This window comes from Carcharodon carcharias, chromosome 20 (assembly GCF_017639515.1).
Source record: "Carcharodon carcharias isolate sCarCar2 chromosome 20, sCarCar2.pri, whole genome shotgun sequence".
Lineage (NCBI taxonomy): Eukaryota > Metazoa > Chordata > Chondrichthyes > Lamniformes > Lamnidae > Carcharodon > Carcharodon carcharias.
In genome coordinates, this window is record NC_054486.1 from 85,059,101 (window position 1) to 85,080,602 (window position 21,502).

Here is a 21,502-nt window from a genome sequence, read left to right on the forward strand (position 1 = left end):
CCGTGTTCTGCATTTCCTGAACTATTTTGTAGTTCCTGTTTAGTATTCCTTATGCAGTTGCAAGCAGGAAAGGAAAATGACTAAAATTGAATTAGATCGGCAAAGACTGCTCAAGAATTAAATGTGAAATCAGCAGGTAGTGAGAACTGGGCTGTTCCACAAGGCAGTGATGATTTTACCCATATTAATAAACGGGATATAATTATAGAATGATACAACACAGCCAGAAGCCATTCAGCCACTGTGCCCGCAGACCCTGTGTTGGGGGTCTCGTGGTGGGTCGCGGTGTTCATCCCCTTTGCCCTGTGGAGGGGCAGGTGACTGAGGAGAAGGTAGGTGGTACTGCTCCTGCTGCTGCTGATGGTGGTGGTGTGGCCTTTGCTCTCCTGCCGATCAGCAGAGGTGGAAGGTGGAGCTGCATAAGCTCCATGCCGTGGTGAAGCATGGCAGCGGTAAGTGTAGCTGAGGGTGAGTGAAGTGCTGGCCAAGTGAAATGCCCTCCAAGAAGTTGACAATCACCTGCTGAGCAGTGAAAGAGCTGCAGCCTCTCACCAGGCCATGCTGGAGCTCTTCAGTGTAACTGATCAAAAGCTTCCCAGCCTGTCAGTTTCATTGAAGGAGCTCCTCCTACTTTGCCCTCGCCTCGGTGACCCTGATGAGTTGCTGACAAGTTGGGATGGCTGGGAAATCCAGGATTCAAGATGAAGCATCTTATAATTGGCTTCTTCACAATCTCAACCATTAGTTAATTATTTACCTGACAAATCCAATGGGGTTCCTGACCGCCTTCAAAGCACCACAGAAAAGCCAAAAGAAACCGAAATTACATCGGGATCATGGATCAATGGCAAATTCTAGGACTTTTCCAGCCCACCCACACCCAAACTTACTTCCAACAGGCTGAAAAAGTTCTGCCCTATGTTTCTTGTTTTCTCTCTCGATCAAGCTCATGTCACCTTGACATAGATTCCTTCAGATCAGTATTCAGATCTACCCAGGTCATGGAGGGATGCCAATGTTGTCCTAAGGCAGTCTGCAACTTTCCTGGCACAAAATTTCAAGATATCTGATTAAGCTCAAACTGTGCCATAAAAGCCGATGGCACTGGCATTCTGGAAAGGATATTAATGTTATTATAAATCACACATAACAATGATTTTTTTAAACTCTTGCCATAATACAAATCTACAGGCCTTCACAAGTCAATATCAGCAAGTTATTCCACCGGTGTTCCAGTCATCATTTGCTATCCAGCAACATCATTGGGTGTGTTTGTGTGTGTGTGTGTGTGTGTGTGTGTGTTTGGGTGTGTGTGTGTGCTTTTGTGTGTGTTTGTTAATTTCAAAAGTGAAAACAACAGTTGTGGGTAAAATCTAAACACCTTCTGCTGTACAATCCCCTAATCTTTCAGTGTTTCATTTTCTTAATGATTCTTTTAGATTCAATGTTCAGCATGCCCACATTCTTCCACCTGCTCTTTCTGCCCTGTACATAATCTCGGCCATCCAGAGGACATGTAGCTGGTCACTATTAAGGAAGCTGTCATGGTGCAGCATTAACTTGTTGCTGACTAACATGTATTTTTATTAAAGGAGTGCTATTAACGGGAAATGTTCATTCACCTCACGATCAGCAGCCGTCACAAATATAAAGTTGGTGACATTCAGAGATCTAATTTATTGGAGAGCTACAGTTTCATTGCTCCTCAACTTTTTTTTCATCTCTCTTAATTTATAATGGCCTATTCTGTTCATTTCAACCTTTACGGGCAGAATTTTTAGGTCAGTGTGCGGGTACGCACCTGGCCCGATCGGGCACGAAATCGCGTGTGATGACATCGAGGGAGCGTCCCGACGTCATCCCCCACTCGGGCAGTATTTCGATCAGTGAGCACGTGCGAAAGTCGGAAGTGCACCCGCTGACAATTAAGAAGCCTATTAAGGTCATTAAAATTGTAGTTGTCTCCAACTTTTCGTGGTCTGTCCAACCTTATGGTTGGCGGGTGGGAGAATCGGCCAGGCTGACTTTGCATTTTTCATGAAACACCATCCAAGAGCGGGATGAGGTTTCCATTATTAAATAGGGAAAAAAAATCTATGGACAGCATTTATATCGTGTATATATTCAGGTGTCTGATTATGATGTGTGGACATTTTTTTTCATGACTCTTAAAACCTTATTTATTGGTTTTAAAGTCTTCAGCTCCCTGAGGCAGCTTTCATTCAGCGCTCCCCCACACCCACACTTACATCAGCACCAGCCCTCCTCCCACCCCCACCCCAGCCGCGCTGATCGTTTTGGGCGCGTGTGCTTCATGGTGGCTAGCCATCGATTGGCCAGCCGGCATGAAATTGCGGTCGGGGGACAATAGCAGTCGGCAGCCCATTCCCCAGCTGCTCCCGGGTCCGCCAATCTCACCCACATGCCAACCTAAAAATCCTGTCCTATATGATCGTGGGTCAATAATCAGTTCAAACAATCTATCTCCCTAACTGTAATAATTAGCTCAATTTTGGGAATATTGTAACATGGCACACCTGATTATTGACGCTTCTTTTTCAAGGGTGTCTCTTATCAGTTGTTGATCAATATTCATGTATTAGGATGGTAAAACTGTCACTTTGTAGCAGGATAAGGAAATCTTGAACTGGTTTCGTAAGCAAATGTCAAGGATAATTAGCTGTCTGGGACAAACAGGTTAGGGCAGGTCACTGTTTCATGTAAGTATAATTGTTGCCCGTAGAGCAATTTAATTGCTTGGCAAGTATGCAGGCCTAGATCCTTCAGACAACATTCAAAGTATGTAAAACAGAGCTCCATGTTGATGTGTAGCCATATATATAGAATGGCCATCACAACCTTTTGCAATCCTTTTTTTTACTGCTAAGTATCCACTTGCCCCACAAAAATAAAGGGGTGGTGGTAATGAATTAATGTCTTGGAGACCTGAAAGGCATGGCGTTGTCAAATAATATATTTTGTGTACTTCTGGTTTATGTTCCAGTGCTATTGCTGCCAGCTCACCCCTAGGCCATTCCTTTCATAATTTTACTGTATTGCTTTAACAATGATTACATTGTCTTCTTTCAATACAGTTGACTGCTTGGCGGGAATAGATGACATCAACACTTGAGCTTAAAGGGTGGAATACAATGTGGATTTGGATGTGTCAAAATAATAACATTATTGTCATTAAAGCATCCCTGAAGGTAGCAGAACAAGTTAATAAGGTACTTAAGAAGGCATATTGAATCCTTTCATTTAATTGCCAAGGCACACAATATAAAAGCAGGGAGGTTATGCTTGAACCATATAAAAGATTAGGTAGGCCACAACTTGAGTACTGTGTGCACCTCATTACAGAAAGAATGTAATTGCATTAGAGAGGGTACAGTGGAGATTGATGAGGATGTTGCCAGGACTAGAAAATTGCAGCTATGAGGAAAGATTGGATAGGATAGGGTTGTTCTCCTTGGAACAGAGGAGGCTGAGGGGAGATTTGATTGAGATGTACAAAATTGTGAGGGGTCTAAATAGGACCTATTCACTTTAGCAGAGAAATCAGTGGGCAAAATTTTTAGCTCGGTGGGCGCTCGAGCTTAAAATGATGCGCGTTAACTTCAATGCGCAGTCACGCGACATTTCGTTCAGCGAGCGCCGCCAAAGCCAGCAGCACGCCCACTGACAATTAAAAGGCCTGTTAATTATCAATTAAGTTAAATCTTTTGCTGCCCGTCCAACCTTACAGCTGGTGGGCAGGCGAAAAGCCCAAGCAGCCATTGCACTTTTTAGGAAACCTCAACCACGGGCAGGATGAGGTTTCCTAAAGCAAATAAAATTTAAAATGTAAAATTGAATTAATAATGTGTCACTGTTCACGAGAGAGAGTCACATGAGGGAACATGTTTCATGACATTTTTTCTTTTCTTTTATATCACTTCATCTCCCTGAGGCAGCTCTGTGCCTCAGAGGGACTATGTAGCGCGCACTCACGCGCATGTGCAAAGGTCACACTTGCCCGGCTCGCACCCTTGCCCCCACCTGCACAGGCAGCGCTGTCACTCGCGTTTCACACTGGGCGGCCTTAATTGGCCTGCCAGCGCGAAACTGTCTTCTGGCCCCGATCGCGGGCGGCGGTCAGGTTCCCAACCACCCCAGCCCACCCCCGCCGCACCCAGCCGACATGGGTGAAATTCTGCCCAATGTCTTCAGCACCCGATGCAAAGAATTCATTGAATTCATTCTGAATCACTTTGGCTATGGCATCATTGTAAGGATCCCCCTCTGGATAAGATGTGGCCCTTTCAGTTTTGTAATCAGTCCCCCACCCCATACAATGAATCATCTTCCTCTCCATCCATTGAGTTGGATATTCCACATTTTTTTAGCAATTTGATGACAGTTTGTGCACTAATAGCATCCCATGATTTAATAATGAAATCGCACAAAACATCAAATGGGGCAGCGCACATATTTCCACCTTCTGGAATATATTTTTCTCCAACAGAATAGCTCCAGCTATTCCATTTGGAGTGAGCATGATCCTTGTGAGGCACACATCCAAAGGTTGAACTGTGGGCATTAGACCCCCGATATAACTGCAATGTGGGTGTTATTTCTTTGCAGATGCCTCTTGATCTCATTCGTTAAATGGGACCTGAATATACCCCACATTAATAAGCTGCATTCTTTACGTAAGCCACTGGCACACCCACTCTACACATCATCGATTCGTAACTTCGCTCCATCCTTATCCATTCAACCATTGTCATGTACAAGCACAAAAACTCCTGCAGGAACATGATTTTCAGCATGGTTTTATGTTTGAAAATTACCACAGGCTTTAATTTTGCCCTGGCAGCCATACAGGCTTGTACCACAGTGCATCTTATCTTCTCATGTTCTGTCGTTCCTCTAAAACTGTTTTCAAACCTTTCCACTCCACAGTTTGGTTGCTGGGCATATAGAAGTTCATGAGCATTTCATCCATGTTGTCGATGTGTCATGATGGGTACTTGTGTTTTTGCTGTTTAATGGTGAATCAGTGGAATCTGGTAATTTTGACATGGGGGGCTTTTAGTTGTCCCTGAGCCATGTTGGTCTTCTGCAGCAACACTTGACATTTTTGGTCCATAAAGCAGCTACATCAGTAGTTGATATACCAACTATCTGTTGCTCTGAAACCTTTGCTGGACTCATGGTTTGAGCTTGCTCACTTAAATGCGTATATACTCATTGCATTTCTGGTGATGGTAAAACTATGCTGATGGTTTTCGAGAACCAATTCCGATACATGATTCTCAAGGTCAAGTCAGTGCTGGTCCCTGTTCTGATGAGGCATGTAGTCTTGGAATCTCTTCAGGGTGGATTCTTTCTTCTTCCTTTCTTGCACTAGTTTTTCACTAACTTCATTCCATTGCTGCAGCACATTTATTTGACACGTTAGCAAATGTCATCACTTTTTACTTGAAAACAGTTTCATATTTCATTCATTTTGTAGGAAGACTCATTTCTCTTCATCGTTTGCCATGGGGGTGGGGGGGGGGGTTCTGCTCTGTATGCGCATGTCTTAAACTCCTTCGCAGCACTTGCTCAGTGTCTTGCGTCCTGTTATAAGGTAACTAAAACATGAATTGGTGGGGCACAAAATTAGGGCTGACTACTCATGCACATGGAGCATATTGTGGCTGAAAAGGGAGTTTGACTTATCTGCTGAGTATATGCAAAAACACGATTTTTGGGGCCTGAAAAATGGGGTCATCTTATACTCCAGGTCGACTAATATACTAGGGTCTATGGTAGTGTTCCAGAACAACAGGCCTCTGAGGCATTAATTTTAAACCGTGTTTATGTGTTGCCAGCTACACCTCTGGAATCTGCCATTGCAAGGCAAAATTAAGAGCAGCCTAAAATGGCATGTGTGGTTGATTTCAACAGTGAATTAGAATTTTCTGCTTCTGGCAAAAGACCAGTTTTAACACCAAGGAAAGTCCCAGTGTATTGGAGGCTTGAGCTCATGCCCATCCACACTCAGAAAATAGTGATTTCCAGCACTCGGTGCTTCTGCTGACAGGCATAAGCATTCATTGTAAGGAACATTACTACTTTCAGAGAAGCCCAGCCTTGATGTATTGACTCATATTAAAACAGAGTTCTAAGGATATCAAAACAAAAACAGAATTACCTAGAAAAACTCAGCAGGTCTGGCAGCATCGGCGGAGAAGAAAAGAGTTGACATTTCGAGTCTTCATGACCCTTCGACAGAACTTGAGTTCGAGTCCAAGAAAGAGTTGAAATATAAGCTGGTTTAAGGTGTGTGTGTGGGGGGCGGAGAGATAGAGAGACAGAGAGGTGGAGGTGGGGGGTGTGGTTGTAGGGACAAACAAGCAGTGATAGAAGCAGATCATCAAAAGATGTCAACGACAATAGTACAATAGAACACATAGGTGTTAAAGTTAAAGTTGGTGATATTATCTAAACGAATGTGCTAATTAAGAATGGATGGTAGGGCACTCAGGGTTTGGGTCTAGTGGGGTTTTTTTTTTATAATGGAAATAGGTGGGAAAAGGAAAATCTTTATAATTTATTGGAAAAAAAAAGGAAGGGGGAAACAGAAAGGGGGTGGGGATGGGGGAGGGAGCTCACGACCTAAAGTTGTTGAATTCAATATTCAGTCCGGAAGGCTGTAAAGTCCCTAGTTGGAAGATGAGGCGTTGTTCCTCCAGTTTGCGTTGGGCTTCACTGGAACAATGCAGCAAGCCAAGGACAGACATGTGGGCAAGAGAGCAGGGTGGAGTGTTAAAATGGCAAGCGACAGGGAGGTTTGGGTCATTCTTGCGGACAGACCGCAGGTGTCCTGCAAAGCGGTCGCCCAGTTTACGTTTGATCTCTCCAATGTAGAGGAGACCACATTGGGAGCAACGAATGCAGTAGACTAAGTTGGGGGAAATGCAAGTGAAATGCTGCTTCACTTGAAAGGAGTGTTTGGGTCCTTGGACAGTGAGGAGAGAGGAAGTGAAGGGGCAGGTGTTGCATCTTTTGCGTGGGCATGGGGTGGTGCCATAGGAGGGGGTTGAGGACTAGGGGGTTATGGAGGAGTGGACCAGGGTGTCCCGGAGGGAGCGATCCCTATGGAATGCCGATAAGGGGGGGTGAAGGGAAGATGTGTTTGGTGGTGGCATCGTGCTGGAGTTGGTGGAAATGGCGGAGGATGATCCTTTGAATGCGGAGGCTGGTGGGATGATAAGTGAGGACAAGGGGGACCCTATCATGTTTCTGGGAGGGAGGAGAAGGCGTGACGGCGGATGCGCGGGAAATGGGCCGGACACGGTTGAGGGCCCTGTCAACGACCGTGGGTGGAAAACCTCGGTTAAGGAAGAAGGAGGACATGTCGGAGGAACTGTTTTTGAATGTAGCATCATCGGAACAGATGCGACGGAGGCGAAGGAACTGAGAGAATGGGATGGAGTCCTTACAGGAAGCGGGGTGTGAGGAGCTGTAGTCGAGATAGCTGTGGGAGTCGGTGGGTTTGTAATGGATATTGGTGGACAGTCTATCACCAGAGATTGAGACAGAGAGGTCAAGGAAGGGAAGGGAAGTGTCAGAGATGGACCACGTGAAAATGATGGAGGGGTGGAGATTGGAAGCAAAATTAATAAATTTTTCCAAGTCCCGACGAGAGCATGAAGCGGCACTGAAGTAATCATCGATGTACCGGAGAAAGAGTTGTGGAAGGGGGCCGGAGTAGGACTGCAACAAGGAATGTTCCACATACCCCATAAAGAGACAGGCATAGCTGGGGCCCATGCGGGTGCCCATAGCCACACCTTTTATTTGGAGGAAGTGAGAGGAGTTGAAGGAGAAATTGTTCAGCGCGAGAACAAGTTCAGCCAGACGGAGGAGAGTAGTGGTGGATGGGGATTGTTCGGGCCTCTGTTCGAGGAAGAAGCTAAGGGCCCTCAGACCATCCTGGTGGGGAATGGAGATGTAGAGGAATTGGACGTCCATGGTGAAGAGGAAGCGGTTGGGGCCAGGGAACTGGAAATTGTTGATGTGACGTAAGGTGTCAGAGGAATCACGGATGTAGGTGGGAAGGGACTGGACAAGGGGAGAGAGAAGGGAGTCAAGATAACGAGAAATGAGTTCTGTGGGGCAGGAGCAAGCTGAGATGATCGGTCTACCGGGGCAGTTCTGTTTGTGGATTTTGGGTAGGAGATAGAAGCGGGCCGTCCGAGGTTGGGCGACTATCAGGTTGGAAGCTGTGGGAGGGAGATCCCCAGAGGAGATGAGGTCAGTGACAGTCCTGGAAACAGTGGCTTGATGTTCAGTGGTGGGGTCATGGTCCAGGGAGAGGTAGGAGGAAGTGTCTGCGAGTTGACGCTCAGCCTCCGCGAGGTAGAGGTCAGTGCGCCAGACAACAACAACACCACCCTTGTCAGCGGGTTTGATGACAATGTCAGGGTTGGACCTGAGAGAATGGAGTGCAGTAAGTTCAGAGAGAGACAGGTTAGAATGGGTGAAAGGAGCAGAGAAATTGAGACGACTAATGTCGCGCCAACAGTTCTCAATGAAAAGATCAAGAGAAGGTAAGAATCCAGAGGGAGGGGTCCAGGTGGAGGGAGAATATTGGAGATGGGTAAAAGGATCCGTTGAACTGGGAGAGGACTCCTGCCCAAAGGAGTGAGTCCGGAGACGAAGACGGCGGAAGAAGAGTTCAGTATCATGCCGAGCCCAAAATTCATAGAGGTGAGGGCGTAAGGGTATGAAACTAAGTCCTTTGCTGAGCACTGAACGTTCAGCATCGGAGAGGGGAAGGTCAGGGGGTATAGTGAATACACGGCTGGGGTTGGGATTGGAAGAAAGGGTGGGACGGAGGGACAGGCAGGGGTGGAGGGTCCTAGTTGGGTGTTGGTGTCGATGAGTTGTTGGAGCTTGCGTCCCTTAGCACTTGAGAGAAAGAGAAAAAGTTTCTTGTTGAGGCGTCGGATGAGCCGAAAGATAAAATGAAACTGGGGGCACGCGCAGCTTTGAAAAAGGGTACGGCGGTGCTGCTGGAGGGAGAGGTCGAGTGTGTTCATATGGCGGCGCATGGCACTGAGTGTGGATTTCAGAATGTGACGGGAACAGCAGTCCGAGAAAAGTTTTATGTCCCGGAGATACCTGTAATCCTGGGTGGGTTCGAAACATGGGTGGAATTTCAGTTGAAATCCACGTGGGGTAAGTCGGAGACGGAGACAGTCACTGAGAAAGGAGAAAACAAAAACAGAATTACCTGGAAAAACTCAGCAGGTCTGGCAGCATCGGCGGAGAAGAAAAGAGTTGACGTTTCGAGTCCTCATGACCCTTCGACAGAACTTGAGTTCGAGTCCAGGAAAGAGCTGAAATATAAGCTGGTTTAAGGTATGTGTGTGGGGGGGCGGAGAGATAGAGAGACAGAGAGGTGGAGGGGGTTGGTGTGGTATGACGAGAGCATGAAGCAGCACCGAAATAATCATCGATGTACCGGAGAAACAGTTGTGGAAGGGGGCCGGAGTAGGACTGCAACAAGGAATGTTGGATAGAGATAGAGACAGAGAGACAGAGAGGTGGAGGGGTGGGGGTGTGGTTGTAGGGACAAACAAGCAGTGATAGAAGCAGATCATCAAAAGATGTCAACGACAATAGTACAATAGAACACATAGGTGTTAAAGTTAAAGTTGGTGATATTATCTAAACGAATGTGCTAATTAAGAATGGATGGTAGGGCACTCAAGGTTTGGGTCTAGTGGGGTTTTTTTTTAATAATGGAAATAGGTGGGAAAAGGAAAATCTTTATAATTTATTGGAAAAAAAAAAGGAAGGGGGAAACAGAAAGGGGGTGGGGATGGGGGAGGGAGCTCACGACCTAAAGTTGTTGAATTCAATATTCAGTCCGGAAGGCTGTAAAGTCCCTAGTCGGAAGATGAGGTGTTGTTCCTCCAGTTTGCGTTGGGCTTCACTGGAACAATGCAGCAAACCAAGGACAGACATGTGGGCAAGAGACCAGGGTGGAGTGTTAAAATGGCAAGCGACAGGGAGGTTTGGGTCATTCTTGCGGACAGACCGCAGGTGTTCTGCAAAGCGGTCGCCCAGTTTACGTTTGGTCTCTCCAATGTAGAGGAGACCACATTGGGAGCAACGAATGCAGTAGACTAAGTTGGGGGAAATGCAAGTGAAATGCTGCTTCACTTGAAAGGAGTGTTTGGGTCCTTGGACAGTGAGGAGAGAGGAAGTGAAGAGGCAGGTGTTGCATCTTTTGCGTGGGCATGGGGTACTGCCATAGGAGGGGGTTGAGGAGTAGGGGGTTATGGAGGAGTGGACCAGGGTGTCCCGGAGGGAGCGATCCCTACGGAATGCCGATAAGGGGGGTGAAGGGAAGATGTGTTTGGTGGTGGCATCATGCTGGAGTTGGCGGAAATGGCGGAGGATGATCCTTTGAATGCGGAGGCTGGTGGGGTGATAAGTGAGGACAAGGGGGACCCTATCATGTTTCTGGGAGGGAGGAGAAGGCGTGAGGGCGGATGCGTGGGAGATGGGCCGGACACGGTTGAGGGCCCTGTGAACGACCATGGGTGGAAAACCTCGGTTAAGGAAGAAGGAGGACATGTCAGAGGAACTGTTTTTGAATGTAGCATCATCGGAACAGATGCGACGGAGGCGAAGGAACTGAGAGAATGGATGGAGTCCTTACAGGAAGCGGGGTGTGAGAAGCTGTAGTCGAAATAGCTGTGGGATCCTCTGGGGATCTCCCTCCCACAGCTTCCAACCTGATAGTCGCCCAACCTCGGACGGCCCGCTTCTATCTCCTACCCAAAATCCACAAACAGAACTGCCCCGGTAGACCGATCATCTCAGCTTGCTCCTGCCCCACAGAACTCATTTCTCGTTATCTTGACTCCCTTCTCTCTCCCCTTGTCCAGTCCCTTCCCACCTACATCCGTGATTCCTCTGACACCTTACGTCACATCAACAATTTCCAGTTCCCTGGCCCCAACCGCTTCCTCTTCACCATGGACGTCCAATTCCTCTACACCTCCATTCCCCACCAGGATGGTCTGAGGGCCCTTAGCTTCTTCCTCGAACAGAGGCCCGAACAATCCCCATCCACCACTACTCTCCTCCGTCTGGCTGAACTTGTTCTCGCGCTGAACAATTTCTCCTTCAACTCCTCTCACTTCCTCCAAATAAAAGGTGTGGCTATGGGTACCCGCATGGGCCCCAGCTATGCCTGTCTCTTTATGGGGTATGTGGAACATTCCTTGTTGCAGTCCTACTCCGGCCCCCTTCCACAACTCTTTCTCCGGTACATCGATGATTACTTCAGTGCCGCTTCATGCTCTCGTCGGGACTTGGAAAAATTTATTAATTTTGCTTCCAATCTCCACCCCTCCATCATTTTCACGTGGTCCATCTCTGACACTTCCCTTCCCTTCCTTGACCTCTCTGTCTCAATCTCTGGTGATAGACTGTCCACCAATATCCATTACAAACCCACCGACTCCCACAGCTATCTCGACTATAGCTCCTCACACCCCGCTTCCTGTAAGGACTCCATCCCATTCTCTCAGTTCCTTCGCCTCCGTCGCATCTGTTCCGATGATGCTACATTCAAAAACAGTTCCTCTGACATGTCCTCCTTCTTCCTTAACCGAGGTTTTCCACCCACGGTCGTTGACAGGGCCCTCAACTGTGTCTGGCCCATTTCCCGCGCATCCACCCTCACGCCTTCTCCTCCCTCCCAGAAACATGATAGGGTCCCCCTTGTCCTCACTTATCACCCCACCAGCCTCCGCATTCAAAGCATCATCCTCCGCCATTTCCGCCAACTGCAGCATGATGCCACCACCAAACACATCCTCCCTTCACCCCCCTTATCGGCATTCCATAGGGATCGCTCCCTCTGGGACACCCTGGTCCACTCCTCCATCACCCCCTACTCCTCAACACCCTCCTATGGCACCATCCCATGCCCACGCAAAAGATGCAACACCTGCCTCTTCACTTCCTCTCTCCTCACCGCCCAAGGACCCAAACACTCCTTTCAAGTGAAGCAGCATTTCACTTGCATTTCCCCCAACTTAGTCTACTGCATTCGTTGCTCCCAATGTGGTCTCCTCTACATTGGAGAGATCAAACGTAAACTGGGCGACCGCTTTGCAGGACACCTGCGGTCTGTCCGCAAGAATGACCCAAACCTCCCTGTCGCTTGCCATTTTAACACTCCACCCTGCTCTCTTGCCCACATGTCTGTCCTTGGCTTGCTGCATTGTTCCAGTGAAGCCCAACGCAAACTGGAGGAACAACACCTCATCTTCCGACTAGGGACTTTACAGCCTTCCGGACTGAATATTGAATTCAACAACTTTAGGTCGTGAGCTCCCTCCCCCATCCCCACCCCCTTTCTGTTTCCCCTTCCTTTTTTTTTCCAATAAATTATAAAGATTTTCCTTTTCCCACCTATCTCCATTATATAAATAAAAACCCCCACCAGAGCTATACCTTGAGTGCCCTACCATCCATTCTTAATTAGCACATTCGTTTAGATAATATCACCAACTTTAACTTTAACACCTATGTGTTCTATTGTACTATTGTTATTGACATCTTTTGATGATCTGCTTCTATCACTGCTTGTTTGTCCCTACAACCACACCACCCACCCCTCCACCTCTCTGTCTCTCTATCTCTCCGACCCCCACACACACACCTTAAACCAGCTTATATTTCAACTCTTTCTTGGACTCGAACTCAAGTTCTGTCGAAGGGTCATGAGGACTCGAAACGTCAACTCTTTTCTTCTCCGCCGATGCTGCCAGACCTGCTGAGTTTTTCCAGGTAATTCTGTTTTTGTTTTGGATTTCCAGCATCCGCAGTTTTTTTGTTTTTATATTTATTTTTGTTTTTATCTCTGTGTTCTAAGGATATCACTTGGTTATTGTGGTTAGCATCTCACTGTACTCATTATGTCTTCAAGACATCCTGCCCATGGGCCAAGCCTAATAGTGTCTCTGTTTCAATATGTTTAATTTCTCCCCTCTCCTATTCCTCAGCTCAGGGTTGCTGAAGCTAGTTACAGTGTATGCATCACCCAGTGGCTGCCTGTACAGAGCAAGCTTAATACTTGGGACCTTTCTGATCTCCGGACCTGAGTACCACACCACAAGCTGCAGTTACCTACCAAACTGTTTACTGTTTTTTTTTAAATCTGGGAAAGTTCCTAAAAATGGATTGAACTAAAGTAGGTCGAGACCAAAACTTTAATCGGCCATTTGAATAAGATGGTGGAGGGCGGCTGACAGTGAATGATCTACTCCTGGCTGCTGCTTTCAAGAAAGCAGAAAGAAAATGTTGGTCAGGGAGTGGTGGACATTAAAGTTTTTAACTATTTCCCAAGCTCTCATTCTGCCAGTCTGTATAATTGAAGAGTAATCATCTTGTTCTCTCTTTTTCCACCAGTTCATGATAAAAAATCCTAACAAACGTCTGGGCTGTGTCACAGGACAAGGTGGGGAGCAGGCCATTCTCAACCATTCCTTCTTCCAAGGAATTGATTGGGATTTGCTGGAACAGCGAAGAGTCAAGCCGCCTTTCAAACCCAGGATTGTAAGTTAGATGAAAAAGAGTTTTATGTTGTGTCCCTTACAGCTGCCTTTAAAATGTTGCAAGGTCGGTTGTGGCTGACTATGGGCAAGAGCACACTGTTCTTTCACTTACATCTTTGCCTGATTCATCTGTGCTACTGCTTCCTGCTTCTGACACAGTATAGTCTGCACTTAGGTGATCATAAAATGGCAACGAGATTTAAAGGCATCGACTGTATATATTTTCTCTGTTGAGGCAATATCATAAACCTCTCTGGCATGCATTTAAAATGACACATCCCATCCTGCCTTAGTTTTATCTGCACAAAGATAATTTGTGAGATTTCTTAAAACTCTAAAGCCATTATAGGCAGAAATACTGGAGCTGTTAGAAAGTTGATTGTAAGGCTAAAATGTAGAGGCAGATCACCAATATTGATTGTAATGGCAGTCTATCCATTTCTGCTCATATTCCCTCAGACTCTCACTATGCAGTCATACTTTACCAACACACATCAGATAGAAGCAGTTCTGTTTGACTTGGCTGCTGTAGCTGTGGAATCTGTCTAGTTTATATTGCGGTGCACAATTATTCCAAAGTTGCAGACCTGGGAAAGTTTGTACAGCCAATAACCACATTTGCTCAAGCCACCAGCTATGAAGGATTGTCTGTATACGCACGTCACCAGCAGAAGCCATTTCTGTTGCTGCTTCAGCTCTGCCATTGCTAGCAGTGGAGAAATAAGCACTTCCTGGAAGTTATTCTTTTTTGCTACTTTCTACAGCAGAATCAACCCAATGGTAGTGGCGGCAGGGCAGCAGGGTGAGGCACTTCAGGGCCTGAATTGGGAATGGGATGGGAAGGTCACCCACTTACCTACCTGCCATGATCTTAATCAGGGTGGAGGCGGAAAGATGGCAGGGTCCCATCCTGCCACCAAACTCACCACGGGGGAGGGGATTAAATTCCATCCCATGTTTCTATGTGTAAAGTTTATTATGGATCCTTCACAATGAATCCAAATGCAATTAGGTTGAATGTATCTTAATCCAAGGGAACTGTAGATTTATTGTCCATTCATTCAAGTTACATTATCTATGGAATAATAAATGGCTGTAATTCATTCTGACATATATAAACCTGCATTAGTTTTGGGCCAGTTCATGTATGAATGGCGTGAAATAAAGGCCCAAAGAAGTGACATGTACAGTAATGTTTTGTGATGAATTCTCAAGCCTTCATATTTTGTTTAGTCAATGTGTGGTGGTACTTTTTTTCATTCACAAGAAATGATTGGTATCACTTCATTATAATGCATAATAAATAACTCTGTAAATATGTAACAGTCAAATGGACGTTTGACATGTGGGAGCTAGAAAATATAGGAAAGTAATTAAAATGTCTGTCATAAGGTTCAGGTGATCGAGAATGTAATGTTTAGAAAATGCACAGAGGTTAATTACTTTCTAAATGTTAAGCATTAAAAACTGACAATAGTGTCATATTTTGGACATTCCAAGATGTAAAACTTTATGCTATGTCTTGTCAAATGTGACTGGCTGTGACTTCCTGCTGCATTAATCATAGTTACTTTATTTTATTAATTCAATGGAGATCAGCTTTTGGCTTTCTGATTGGTGTTATTTAACACTGGCATTAACCAGTTTAAAATATGAGTTACCTCATGTTAAAATAGCAGCGATCAAAATAGCTAGACTAAGATCTTCCATTACTACTTAATGAAATGGGTAGTTTCAAGAGTGTAGAACGGCCCTGGAGTCCTCTGTCTGGAACAAAACATAAGGTTGGACATAGAACCAGAGAAGAGGATGCTTAAAGTTGAATGTTTTGTTCAGTTAAAGATAGATATTCATGACAAATAGGATCAGTCAACTTATAATGTATCTCACTTTTCTTTTCTGTCAGAAAACAAGCAGGGATGTAAATAACTTTGATCGAGACTTCACCACAGAGAAGCCTGTGCTGACGCCGATTGATGAAACCCTGGTCCGTATGATCAATCAGGATGAATTTAAGGGATTCTCATTTGTTGCCGAAGAAGTGTGTACTTGAAATATGAATTCCAATTCATTAGTGAGAAGACAATTTCTTAACTCTGACAAGTCCCTGCACCACAAACCCCACCTCAAGCAAGCGGAATTGTTATTGCATCTTGATGGCACAGGAAGTTTATTCAGACATGATCATTATTTAAAGTTGCTGAAATAGAACTGGCATGCAATTTATATTGAATTTTTGTGTTGTGTAACTTTGTGAAACTGCCTTTGTGTTGTTGTCCATTATCTTTCCACCAACATGCTATCTGAATGCCAGGACTGTTGTTGCCATGAAGCAGTCTTTTACAAATAAGTATTGTCACAGTAAACCATTATTAAATTATGCATCTATCATTTGAACTCAGCTGTTAGGCATTTAATTAGCTGCATATCTATTAGCAAAAACTGAAATTTGCTATGAGCAGGCAATTCTACACTTCCATAAACTATAATTGACTCTTTTCAGTAGAAATCTGTCTTCAGGGACCCACTTATTTGTTTATGGCGGGATGGAATAGCCTGCATGTTGTTTGACCTTGTACTTTGCTGACTGCTTGAAGAAGCCTTCTTAACGTTTTGATGCACTATGGAGAAACATGTGGAATAGAGAGTGTGCACTGTCTTGTGTATATAAGTTATAGCTGTTGGCAAATAAATGTTAAGAAAATGCTTATTTTGTATTTTTAAAAACCCTCAAAGATTAAAATCAACCAGTTTTTGGAGTTGCACGATACATGAAATGATGTGGCATGAGCAACAATGAATTGATTATGGGTAGATTTTTGTAAACTTGTGCATGGGGGCAGGTACAAAGGAGATTTCCTGCGTGTGCTGATTATCCAGTACCATCAATGACTTATTGCTGTTGTCCTGTTCAATTGTACAGTGTTGTGTCTCATTAAAATTGACCAGTTTTTTTTTTAAACACGGCTTTGTGCTTACACGTAAACCTGGGTTCAGTGGAAGCAAATGAGTTAGCTCCTCCTTGGCTGAATGTTGTCAATCCTTCACTCACAATAGCCCACCTTTTCCCTATGTATTAGCCTCATATTCTTTATTCATATTTTTATTTTAGATAGATGGCTGATGCACAAGCCAATATGTTCCTTGTTTAGAATAAGGCACAGCTGAGGGATTAGACAGCACTTAGGCTATGACCGTACTTGCCTCATACCAAAGCTCTAGCCACTGTGTAAAGCTATCCAAGAGAGAAAGTTGGAGTAAAAAATATTTTTCTATAATCATAATAATATAGGCCTGAATCTTCTGGTTGGTGCACGTGGATGGACCCCGCTCTCCATCGCGTAAAATAACGCGTGGTGATGTCAGGCATGTGACCCCTTGTCACCGCGCATCATTCCGATCTTCAGTTCGGCGGGCGCACACCAGAGTTGGCTGCGCACCCGCCAAACTGTCAAAGGCTTATTAAGGCCATTAATAATCCAATTAAGCAGGTTGTCTGGGCTGCCCATCCAACCTTAAGGTTGGCGGGCAGGTGAAAAGCCCAGGTGGCCTTCGCATTTATCATGAAACCTCATCCACGGGCAGGCTGAGGTTTCATGAAGCGTTTGTAAATTGAATAAAAGTTTTTATTAAAATTCATTGACATGTACCGGCTCATGTGACACTCACATGAGGGAACATGTCTGAATTTTTTTTCTTCTTTATTTGAATTCTTCATAATCAAACTAATTGTGCCTCAGGGAGATTTCTGTGCTCTTCCATGCAAGCTTCCTCTCCCGCCCCGCACAGGGAAAGCTCAACGCTTCCAGGTGTACGTCACGATGGGTGGGCCTTAATTGGCCCGCCCATGTAAAATGGCTGCACGCAGCTGATCGCAGGCAGCCATTGGCTGCGCGCCCGCTCAGCCCCCCCGACGAGGATAAAGTTCTCCCCATAACTTTTTTTTACACTTTAATTTCAATGAAAAGGTAAACAGGAGGCCAACATGAACTACAACAATATCAGCTTCTATTTATATAACACCTTCAATGTAATAAAGCAGCCCAAGTTGCTTCACAGGAGCAATATAGAAAATATTACACCAAGCCACATAAAGAAGGAGATTTTAGGAAACTTCTTAAAGGGGGAAAGTGAGGTAGAGAATTCCAGAGCTTGATGCCTAGGCAACTGAAGGCACAGCCACCAGTAGTGGAGCAATTATAATTGGGAATGCTCAAGAGGTCAGAGTGCCGATAGCTCAAAAATTGTGGGCATGCGCAGCAAGTGAATTGAGGTAGGGCAAAGTCAAGCGACATTACAGAGGTGCAAATAGGCAGTCTTGGTAATGGCAAGGATATATGCTCTGGGGCCATAACTCAAGGTCAAATATGACAGCAAGGTTGCAAATAGTCTGGTTTAGCCTCAGACAATTGCCAGGTGGATGGAGTTGGCATCTAGAGAACAGAGTATGAAGTGGAGGTGGAAAACAATGGCTTCAATCTCCCCAATATTTGACTGGAGGAAATTTCAGCTGATCCAGTACTGGATGTTGGCTAAGCAGTCTGATAATTTAGCAACAGTGGAGGAATTGAGAGAGGTGGTGGTGAGGTAGGGCTGGGTGTCATCAGTATACATGTGCTTCAGATGTTGTCATCAGCAGACAGCATCTAGATGAGAAATAGGAGGGGCGCAAGGATTGATCCTTAGGGGACACCAGAGTTTAAAATTCCAGGAGCAGGAAGAGAAGCTATTACAATTGATACTTTGGTTATGATTAGATAGATAAGAATGGAGCCAGGCAAGAGCCATTCCAGCCAGCTTGACAGCAGTGGAGAGGCACTAGATGATGGTGCACAAACATACAAATTAGGAGCATGGGTAGGCCATTCAACCCTTCAAACATGATTTGATTGTAGGCTTGGAACCCCACATTCCTGCCCACCCCCAATAACCTTTGACTCTCTTGTTAGTCAAGAATCAAGGTGTGGTCATTCATGTCAAAGACATAGGCAGGTCGAGAAGGATAAGGAGGGATAATTAATCTTTGTCAATCTTGAATTAAAAAGCTACATTAAATGGATAGGACTGAATCATCATATGATTCATATGCTCCTTTTGTATCAATTGTCATGAGTTTCCAAAGAAGGCCCTGCCAATTTTTGAGTTGTGTCTGAGAATTTGAGTATAGTAACATGTCAGAACTGGGTCAAAAGCAGTCAAAGACCAGACATTATCTCAAATATTCATAAAGTAATCAAAGAGTAGACAATTTCCTCTGGCTTTTGAATTTTCTCCTTTCCAAACAGGAAATTGAAACTGCTAGACCAAGCCCATTTATTTTGTTTTCTACCATCCTGGTAGTCACATGATACAATATCCTGGATTTTTCTGTAATAATAACAGTGAGGCTGACAGTGGAAATCTAGACCTTGCTGTAAGAGATCTCTCCCTGTTCTTCAGTAAAGTGAGCTCTTGCTGTCCCTGCAAATTGATTTGGCACCAAATTCACTGTAATACTGGGCAGAATTTTCCTGTCGGCGAGGACAGGACCCTCATGCGAACACGTAAAACGACATGCAGTGATGTCGGGGCAAGCGTCCCAATGTCACCGCACGCCATCACGATACTTCGGTGGGCAGGCGCGCGGCGATCTCCATTGCGCACCCGCCATTAGTTTACAGGCCACTTAAGGCCCTTGAGGCCCCAATTGACGAGGATTTTGCGGTACCTGTGCGATCTTCAGCTCTTCGTATGGGCGCAATGGGCAAGCGGGTAGCAGAAATTTGTATGAACCTCATCCACGGGCAGGAGAAGAGGGCTCAGTGGGGTTGCGATTCTACAGATCTAAAAGTTATTGTACAAAAGTTACTGAAACTTGCCTGTGTGAGCTGGAAAAGTTCAAAACGCATAGCAGCTGCTTGGACTGGACTCATAACCTTCAGGTCAGCTCATTGCAGTGAGGATTTGTTTTGGGGCCTGTAGGTTTCAGGAAGCCTCCCTGAGCCTGGGAATGGAAGGTGATCTCTTCACTGGAGGCACCTCATCTGAGGAGGATCAGAGGGCTAGAAGGGGGAGGAGGCCAGGAGTGCACATTCAGCCTCCAGGGGAGCCACCTTTGGGAGCACAGGCGCAGGCACAAGGGGTGCAGGGCTAAGAGGTAGTCTTAGTCGCAAGGGGCCGCAGAAGATGCCACTATCCTGCTGCCAAGGTATACAGGCAGCGAAGCAGCTACCTCAATATGACTGAGGTGCAGTGTTGAAGGATGCTCCATCTATCAAGGGAGACAGTCAACACTATCTGTCAGATGATTGGTCCTGAGATCTCAACAAACTGTGTGGGTGGACACCCCATGCCAGTGTCTCTAAAGGTCACAGCAGCCCTCAACTTCTAAGCCTCCGGCTCTTTCCAGGGATCGGTGGGTGATCTTTATGGTGTCTCCCAATCAGCTGTCCACACTTGTGTCAAGCAGGTCACAGACGCAGTGTTCAGGCGTGCATTGACCTTCATCCACTACTGTTGGGATGAGGCCAACCAGACACAGCGAGCCAGAGGCTTCGCAGCCATTGCTGGCTTCCCCCGTGTCCAGGGTGCAATAGACTGTACACATGTGGCCATCAAGGCGCCAGCAGGTGAGCCCGGTGCCTTCATCAACAGGAAGGGCTTCCACTCCATGAACGTGCAGATATTGTGTGATCACAGGATGCAGATTCTACAAGTCTGTGCAAGTTATTCAGGCAGCTCCCACAACGCCTACATCCTCAGACACTCCCAGGTGTCGGGGCTCTTCAGTGTTCCAGCCTGGCTTGATGGATGGCTGCTGGGTGACAAGGGCTATCCCTTCACAAGGTGCCTCATGATGCCTCTCCACCATCCAAGAACAGAAGCTGAGCAGCGGTATAATAGGAGCCACACCTCCACAAGGGCTATGGTGGAGAGAGCCATCGGTCTTCTCAAAATGCGCTTCTGATGCCTGGACCATTCTGGGGGCGCACTCCAGTACCCTCCAGATTGAGTGTCGCTGATAGTTGTTGCATGCTGTGCTCTCCACAATCTTGCGCTGCAAAGGGGGGATGCTGTGGACGATGAAGATTAAGACGGAGTGGCTGCGGCTGAACACGATGAGTCCAGCAGTGAGTCCGAGGATGAGAATGCACAGGGAAATGATGAGGGGGCACACGCTGACCTGGGCTTACCCAGGGAGGCAGGGACACCTGGGATGCTCTAATACAAGGAACCTTTAGCTAGCACAGCACATATGGATCTCCAACACAAGCCTGGCCTGTAGCCTCCATCCTGGAGACCTTAGTGCAAAATCTGTCAAGATAGGAGCATTGACGATGGGGCCAGTCAATAAATGTCAATGAGACGCACATCACTCATAACATCACAGGAATGCATCCACCTGCCCAAGAAAAGAGGCATCCCCAGCCATGTTAGATGACATTAATTTAATGCTTTCACAAAAGTCTCTTAACATAACAGAAATAAAATGCTGTCACACTTCACACACAATCAGAAGGAATTCAAACGGGGGGCCACAAAAAACCACCAGTGATGAACCCGGGGTGTGCCTAAGGTGCCTTCATTTTATGTTTGCAGGTGCTGTATCTTTGTGATACCCCCTCACTAGCACTGGCATCTGAGACAGCCTGCTCTCTCTGATGTCTTGTTGGCCTCAATGACCTTGGCGGACGTCCTCTGGCCCGTGGAACCTGTGCTGGCCCCGTCTGGGAGGGAGCTGCCAGCTCCGCAGCTGGCATCTCCCCAGTCGCCGCAGCCTCATTGGGTGCCAGGGTCACTGGCAGAGGGGCGGAGGAGCTGCCACTGACACCAAGCCAAACACAGCTTCATGTATGTCCACCAGATGGTCCCGCACATCTGGCTGCTTCTCATCAGTTGGCTGC

The 21,502-nt window shown here is 46.1% G+C and overlaps 1 protein-coding gene across 2 annotated transcripts in view; it reads left to right on the top strand.

The window, feature by feature from the left end:
• prkcha (protein kinase C, eta, a) overlaps positions 1-16,581 on the top strand; it is a 217,089-nt gene extending 200,508 nt beyond the window's left edge. For both annotated transcript variants that reach the window (XM_041214867.1, XM_041214866.1), the window contains 2 exons: positions 13,474-13,620; positions 15,526-16,581. In XM_041214867.1, the coding sequence (XP_041070801.1) occupies positions 13,474-13,620; positions 15,526-15,672 (294 nt within the window). In that variant the 3' untranslated portion in view covers positions 15,673-16,581. The remainder of the gene's footprint in view (positions 1-13,473; positions 13,621-15,525) is intronic.
• The last annotated feature ends 4,921 nt before the right edge of the window (positions 16,582-21,502 follow it).